Source organism: Marmota flaviventris, chromosome 1, assembly GCF_047511675.1.
Source record: "Marmota flaviventris isolate mMarFla1 chromosome 1, mMarFla1.hap1, whole genome shotgun sequence".
NCBI classification, from domain to species: Eukaryota; Metazoa; Chordata; class Mammalia; order Rodentia; family Sciuridae; genus Marmota; species Marmota flaviventris.
In genome coordinates, this window is record NC_092498.1 from 189,760,994 (window position 1) to 189,769,323 (window position 8,330).

Here is an 8,330-nt window from a genome sequence, read left to right on the forward strand (position 1 = left end):
AGCTAAAACATTGACCAGGGTTTTTATAGCTACTACTAATAAAATTCCCTTTATTGATGCTATTATGAGAATTCTAATTGCATTTTTTCTTGAAGAAATCCTACTTTTTCATGTGACCCAGGGGGGAAAATGATATATCCTCAGAGACTTAAACTATTGGTTAAAAAAAAGAGAGAAATATTCACTCTATCAATTAGTTGCTTTTCTTGCATGATCTAGGAACAAATTAATTAGGTCCCTAATAGCCACAGCTGGCTCACATGATGGCTTTATGCAAATTAGGAAAAAGAGACCTTTTGAGGCCATTTTAGGCAAGATATTATCCGTTTTAAAACACTGTTGAGGACATCATATGAATTTCAATAAGGCCCATCCACTTGATTAGGGCAGATGCAGTCCTGTATCAGATTATATAGATTTGGAAGAAGACAGTTGGCTAAAACTTAGCCCCTCTCCCTCAACCATGCATCTTGTGTAGTAAGCAACCTGCCCACCTGTACCTAACAACTCTTTTTGCTAAATGAAGCAAATGGGTATGAAAAGTAACCTGAAGAGCTTATTGCTATAATCTGTGCCTGGAGGAAAGAGACCTTCATTTAAATGTAACCTGCATGCATAGAAAGTTGTATTATTCATCTGTTTTCTGTTGCTATATCAAATTTACTAAAGGTGGATAGTGTATAAAGAAAGGAGGTTTATTTAGCTCACAATTTTGGAGGCTGAGTGTTCAAAATTGAACAGTCCCATCTCTATGGCCTCTTATGACAGTCCCCTTCTGGGGACACAAGAAGGCATCATGGTGGGAGTGTTAAAGGGATTGCATGATCAGACAAGAAGCAGATAACAGGGAAGGAAGATGTTTGCTCTTTTGTAACACCTTGCTCCCTTAAGAACTAACTAAGGATCCCATGAGAACTTTAATCCCCCCAAAGGCACACACACGATGGTGTGCCACTAGGCTCCATGTCTTCAAGGTTCCAACCTCACCTCCCACATTTCCACACTGAAGATGGAGAGTCCAAAACATGAACCTTGGGGGGAACATGTTCCGACCATATCCAGACCATAGCAGGAGTGCTGTCTCTCTGAGCCCTATTTGATGATTATTCATAATATTCATTGCTTTGGAATCCAAAGGTATTCTTGGTCTATTTACCTTGATTTTTAATGTGAACACACTCTCTAGCTTGAACATATATTTATGTGAAATCGGCAGCATTGGACAACTTCATAGGCTAACTATGCTTTTCCAAATTTCTTTCTTGACCACGTTCTTGAGCTTGATATCTTTGTTAACGTCCTCGCTAGAAAACAGCACAGAAGACAGTTTTCAAAGCTGCTTTGATGTAACAGTCACTCTTATTCAATTGTTTTCACAGACCATAAACAGAACTGAAGAATGTTCATCTGAAACTTTGCCTTGAATGAAGAAACTTCATTGAACAAGAAGTTAGTTGGCTTCCAGTTTGCACAGGCGTCAATGGAAGGCTTTTTTTTTTTTTAATTTTATACTCTACTCGATGAAAACAAAAAGTTTTTATGTGCTGTGCAAATGGTTCCTTTATGTGGTCTGACAGTTTATTTTTGCCATCCTTTTTCTTTTTATAATTAAAGAAAAAAAAATCCCAAGAAGAGGGGGTTAAACATCACAGTTTTATGTTTTATCTAGAACATTTAAATTCAGAATTTACCTGAAAGTGTAGATAGATCCTTTTTTTTTTTTTCTTTAACAGAAAACCTGATGTCAAGAGGTGGGCAAACAGAATTGGAACAAATTGTCTTGCTCAGTAACTAAGCTACTTTCTCTCTTTTTCCTTTTTTGTTTAAATCTTGTGTTTTTTTTATTAATTTTTTTTTTAGAAATATGTAGGTAAGGTTTATCTTGAATCTTAATTGCCTTAATTTTAAGGACGTCAAAGGCTCTCAAGGCAAGCTGTCAACGTCTTGTTAAAAAAAATATCAAGAAAAATGGAAATATTGTGCCAGCTTTAACTGGTACAGAAGTTTAAGACTATGAGTTTTTAGGGTGAAAAAAAAACTGTACAGTTTAAAAGAAAATGTTTTTTCTTCATTTGAAGAAAATTTGTTGATAAAAGAAACCATGGCAACTGCAAGAATTGGGAAATGCTGGGACTTTTCATGAACTTTGTCTTAAGTGTTGACACAAATCATTCTAGAAGGCTAAAACATTTTACGGTAAAGTTATTCATGTTGGTTTTAAAACAACTGCATTAGAAATAATGCGTGTTTGGGGGGCAGAATGCAGATTTTTTTTATTTACAAAGCGTGATTGCTAGCAAAAGCATTAGTGCTTTTTATCTGCAGTCTTTTTTATGAGCTTTACAAAGTTTTTAGTCAGCTTTGCTTGTCACATTGCAAAACCTAGCTTAAGAGCATTAAAAAACAAAACAAAAAAAACTTAAGTAGATAGGAGCTTATGGTCAAAAAGTGCAAAAAACAAAAAAAGCAATAGATAGAGAAATTGTTGACAATTTCTGTAGTCTTTCCTAGTTGTGATCAAATTCAGCCTATGGATGGCCTATTTTATACCAAAGATGAAGTGACACCCTATTACAGTCCAGAGGGTAGAGGTTGTTAATTCTGTTTTGTTTTAAAATTTTTATTTGACCTACATGGCCGGACCAGTTCTTTGTCCTTTGTTTAAACTATCTTCCACTGGTGTTTTACTTACCGCAAAAGAAAAAAAAAAAAAGTGGGTTTTTTTTTTTTTTTAAGTCTATTTGTTGATATTAGAAGCTTGTACCTGCTGTGTTCAACAGTTATAGCAAGAAGAGTCCTGGGTACCAATTGATAGAGCCAAGAGGCTTTAAATCCTGTGAGCTTTTCTGGTTCCTTGCTAACTCTCTTCAATAGTGAAACCTGTGCTGATGGCCACCAATAAGCCAAGACACTTGTTTAACAGGTTGGAATTTCTTTGTATGAATTTTGAACTAAAGATGCTTCCTGAACATGATCTGAAAGGTCACTTGTCAGAAAAGCTGAGTGATGTTGTGTGCAATGGTGAGTGGTCTCTGAAAAGGTCTCATGTTTGTAACAATCTTCCTTCTAAATTCTAACACCTCCTGGTTTTGTCTTCTCACTTCAGTCTTTTGTCATCATCCACTGTGAATAGCCACCTTGATTGTGCAATTGAGGAGGGGGGCGTATCTTCTTTTTTGCCTCTTTTCATATCTTGGTGTTGCCGGAAAGAAAGACAAAACAGACCTTTCATTTCAGTTTAATTATCCAAGGCAAGCAGGACTAATAAGATTGAGGGTTCTCTTAATGGAATTTCTGAAAAATGCTAGTTGACAATCAAGTAATTGTGTAATTTTTAATCAATAAGAACCAAAAGAATTAGGTTTGATCAATGATAAAAGCCAAAGGAGATATATGTACTTAGGACGATGCAAAAGTCTGTTTAAAATTAAATTGACTTACCTAGAAAACATCTTTGCATTTTTGAATCATCAAGTCCATGTTCAACTTATACAGTTTTATCTGAAATTAGAGACAACAGAATGGAATTTTGCTAATTGAACCAATTGCTAAAATGGCTTTGCAAATGAATCATTTTAATCAAATAGGTGAAAATCTTTTTGCAAATTAAAGAAGTCACAGGAATCTGACTTATTCCATAAAGAAGGAGGAAATACATGAAGTGCACTATAGAAGAAAACAGGGTAGGCTTTTGAAATTTAAAAAATTCAAAATGTAAATCATATTCTTATTAGGGTAACATGAGTAAGGAGGGGGACTCATAGAAAATTGCCACTTTTTTTCACTATTTAAATGGACCCTTGTTCTCTTATTTGCAACCCCAGATATTGGAAGCTCAAATCTACAGAATGGCTCCATATCTCTGCAGTCAAACTAATAGCAAAGTGTATCCAAGGAAATGTCACATGTGTTACAGAGAAATTCAGCTGGTCACACCCTTCCTGATGGTTTTCTGTTTCTAGAGAGAATCCTAGAATGACATATTCTTTGGTATCCTACAGCTTCCCAGGTATTGCAAGAGTGGCACTTAAGTTTTGCCTTTGAATAGTGGGTCCCCAAGTTACAGGGGGTATAAGAAAACATCTTTGGAAACTGTATTTTTGTTCTTCCTTTTCACTCTCTGAATTCTTTGTATAAATAAGGATTATCCTAGGCATAATTCATTTGAATATGAAACCAACATGCTTTCCTTTGTTTATGTAAAGAAAAAATTATACCAAAAAAACAAATATTAATGTGATACAAAGAAAGTCTCATTTACACAATCAACAATGAGGCTAAGAGGTAGCTACCATGTGGCTGATGAATGTGCCTAGGTAACTTCCTGTTTCTATTCAAAACTGCTGCTTTATTTATACATTCAGAAACATTTTTTTCAACTATGAAATTTCAGTAATCTCAATTTTTTTAAGCCACTTCAGGCAAAAGGAAATTACCTGTCATTTTATGTGTCCATGTGTGTTTTGTGTTTAGATTGTTTATGTCATGCCATTCTATAAAATTTCAAACCAAAAAGAAGATAAAAGCAAAGTTCAAATTTGCCCCCTTTTCCTGTCATCTTACCTAAGAACTGTTTCCAAGTGTCCAGTTTGGGGTTGGGGGTGGCACATCCACAGGTAAGCAGTGCTACTCTAAGTGAAAAAGAAAGAAAACCAAAATATGTGTTCAATATATGTGGGCATCAGCATCCTAATCTAATCCACAGTATATAGTGTGGTGATTTTAGTACTATTTAAGACTATAACCTTTTTTAAAGTTGAAGTTGATTTTCCAAGTATTCTGATTCGCCAGATTTTTAAGTATTTATTGAAATATCTAAAATTGGTTCTTTATGACTGCAATTGCCAAGACTTAGCCTACCCATTAGGAAACAAACTAAAGCCACAATCCATATAAGACAAACACCGTCTCATCTAAAGTCAGTTACAAGGTCAGTGGGGAATGGATTTATTCTAATGAAAAAGTGTTGTCAGGAGAAGCAAGGTAGGTAGTATTTGGACATTCACAGTGCATGGCCATTATCTTCTAAGGACAATTAATGTAGCCCAAGAGAAAGTCACAGGAGCAGGTGATGAGGACTGCTTGTCCTAAATGCTGACATATTTTGAATATTAGCAAGTCACAAAATATTTGAAAGAAAAAAAGAATCCTCCACCTGATTTCAATTTGGCTAGAATTAGTTTGTTTTCTTGGAAAATTTCAACGCTTTAGAATATTGTCTCCATATTTCGCTTGAATTAATTCTTGTGACTTTTAACAGACCTGCCACCTTTGAAAGCATATGACTCACTTCCACCCCTTGTAATGCAAAACTACTTGGTTTTAAAAGCATGTGCATAGGAAATGCAAGACCGAGAGCTGAAAAAAGCTGATGGAGCAAACAGTTTGCATTATTTCCCTATGCCAACAAAATACATCATGGGCCTCATTGCCAAACTGCTTTAAAATCACTTTTAGCTCATGTATGACCAAAAATGGACTTCATTTTGTTCCTCCACCCCAGAAATTTTATTTGAAAAATAATCAGGGTGTCTATTATATACCTAATTACTTTTGCACTGGCCTAAAATCCCCATTCGTGGAAAAGGAAATTTTATTGGGATAGGACCTTGAGAATTTCTTTATGATTATAAAAAAGTTTCAACAGGCTCTCCAGAAACAGTTATGATGTTAGTAGACTAAAAATGCATTTGACAAATTGGTCTCCTTCTTAATTTGAGTGCATGAACCACTTATCAGATGAGCAGATAAGCAGATAAAATTTCTTAAGTGTGTTTTAGTGATCAATGTTTTTTATATGATTTCAAATCAAGCAAGGGGCAATATTTATATACATGTATAATAACATTCAGTGCATTTGAGGAATCACACATTGTAATACAGTATTAACACATCATAGAATATTTTTATTTTGACTATAGTAGAGGGGAAAGGATGAGACTTTGGTTTTTGTGTTATGTGGCTGGCATACTTCAAAATTTTGAGTCCAGTGGAACTGACAACTTCTCACTTCAATCTGAGGGATTGACAGAATTTAAACAAGGCTCACTGATTGTGTACACTATACTCTCCCTGTGGCAAAGCGATAATGGGATTTCATTAACCAATCAATTTGCTTTACAAATGACATCCACTGTGAGGTGGCATTGGAAGACAGTTGGGTCTGACTCAAGGTTAACATTTCCTACCAAAACTTTTTAAAATATAAAATCGGTCCCTTAATCCAAATGTTATTGGGCATGACTATTAGTTGTGCGAGTTGCATGGAGTTCAGGAAAATAGGAAAACTAAATACCAAGTTCCCATGTGGTCTCAAAGACCTTTTCTGATGTGGGAGAGGAGAGTTCACCCCAGATTACTGATTTCTTTTATTTTAGTTTTATATCCCAACATGGAGATGTTCACTATCACAAAAAAGGGATGGATGACTTCTCAAATATTCGCTTCTATGTGTTTCTGGGAGGGAAAATACCGTAATGGATCAAGAAATGGTTCTTCTATTCAGGAAGCTTTCAAGCCAAAACTCTGGTGGGATGGAGCTTGGTGCCTGCAGGAAGAATCAAAAGGCCACTGGGTCACACTTGAGCTTTTCTTAATACTGCCCCAATTTCTGCGTTTTGCAGAAATACAATCACTCTCAATTTTTGAAGGGCTAATTATCTACTTTGTGGATGTGTTTTGTCTTTTCTTCTCAAGGATTAGGCCTTGGGCTCTGTTTCCTTTCATTATTATTTCACCCTGAGGGTGGAGAAAAGAAACAATTGGAAATAAAATTCAAATCAGTCTACTTTATTTCTTCTTAAATTTTGTTTTATGGAAGGTGTTTGCAAGAAATCATTGGCAAAATTAATGTGCGTGCATTACATACTGTGGATTTTGAGAATTCATAATGTTCTTTTTCCATCTACCACAAACAATTGAGAGTTGGCTGTATTCTTGCAGAATAAAAATGAAAAAAAAAAGTCGTAAAGAATTTGGCTTCCCTCAAAAGAAGCTTGTTTGGGTTTCATTTAGTCTACTGAAATTTAAGCCAATAGAAAAGATCAACACAATTTCTGTTATGATAATATAATAGTAACTCTTGGTTAAATGTGCACTCTTATTCCTACTTTAATTCTTTGACCAAAAAGAAAGGAGGAAAAAAAGAGAAAGAAATTTCATATGTTTTTTTAACTTGGCATTACTATATCAAGGCTGAATGACTTTGACACTCCAGTGGATATTTTTATGATCACCTTAAAATAAGTTCAAAGTTTAACATCAGTGTTATACTTTGTCCTTAACCCCTCAGTCTTAGATGATTAAGAAAGATGCTCTGTCCTCCTCCCCAAAATGTGTTATTACTTCATATGCAAAAAAAAAAAAGAGTTATTCCATAACTTTTAGGAACTGTGACAATTATTTCAAAGAGATACTTGGAAAAGTTTTCTTCACTCTGGAAATAAATGCTTCCCTTTATTTAAAAGGAAGGATATAATTGGAATCTTAATTTTAAGAAAAACGTGTAAAAGTACTTGTTATGACATTCAGTTTCTAAGAAAAATAGGACACAGCTTCTTTTTAAAACCCTTATTTCAGGCCATATTCAACATCATGGAACTTCTGAAACATCGTTCAGTTTTAAACTTTATTTCAGAACATTTTTTTATTTTATTTTATTTTATTTTTTTTGTACTGCTGTCTCTGACTGTCGAGGAAAGTTCTGTAATTCTGTGGTGTTTCTGGTTTTATTTTTAATTTTTTTCATCTGTACCACAGTCCAATGAAATACCATTTCCCCTATTCCTTGGGCTTTCTGTAGATCAGTGGATGTTAGGTTTAAATTTCTGTTTTCTTTGATGAAGCTTTCAATAAAAAATGACAATAAAATCAATCAAGTAGGGCTGTTGTGTTTGTCTGCACTCTTCCAGAAACCAATTGTGGTGGTGTTGTTGGAGGGTGGGGGGTGTTCTGGTAAGAGGGGGCTGTGTTTGTATGTCATTGGGTACATTGCTGGAATTCCTCCAGCAAAGGGTTATCCCCATTAACAAAAAGTGAGACTAGAGAAAGCATTCTATTCATGCAAGGGGGCCTGAGAAAAATCACTGTTTGGGGACTTCAGAGAGAGTCCAGTAGTTCTCTTAGGTCTTCCCTTACCTCTCAGAGCTTTATAAGAAGAATTTATGTCAAGGGGTTCAGAAACCACCCAACTCCTATCTCCAGACAAGCCTAATATCCAGAAGCCACTTGGTACATCTTGTGTGAAGGCCACAAGGGATCAAGTCATATATATAGCAATAAAGAAATTTCTTTTGACACCCACGATTTGTATACCTGCAAGGATTAAACTC

The 8,330-nt window shown here is 35.1% G+C and overlaps 1 protein-coding gene across 11 annotated transcripts in view; it reads left to right on the top strand.

Moving 5' to 3' along the window:
• The window catches only part of Rbms3 (RNA binding motif single stranded interacting protein 3), a 1,055,032-nt gene extending 1,047,159 nt beyond the window's left edge, over positions 1-7,873 (top strand). For all 11 annotated transcript variants that reach the window (XM_071619646.1, XM_071619615.1, XM_071619630.1 and 8 more), the window contains one exon: positions 1,380-7,873. In XM_071619646.1, coding sequence (XP_071475747.1) covers positions 1,380-1,386 — 7 coding nt within the window. In that variant the 3' untranslated portion in view covers positions 1,387-7,873. The remainder of the gene's footprint in view (positions 1-1,379) is intronic.
• Positions 7,874-8,330: the final 457 nt, after the last annotated feature.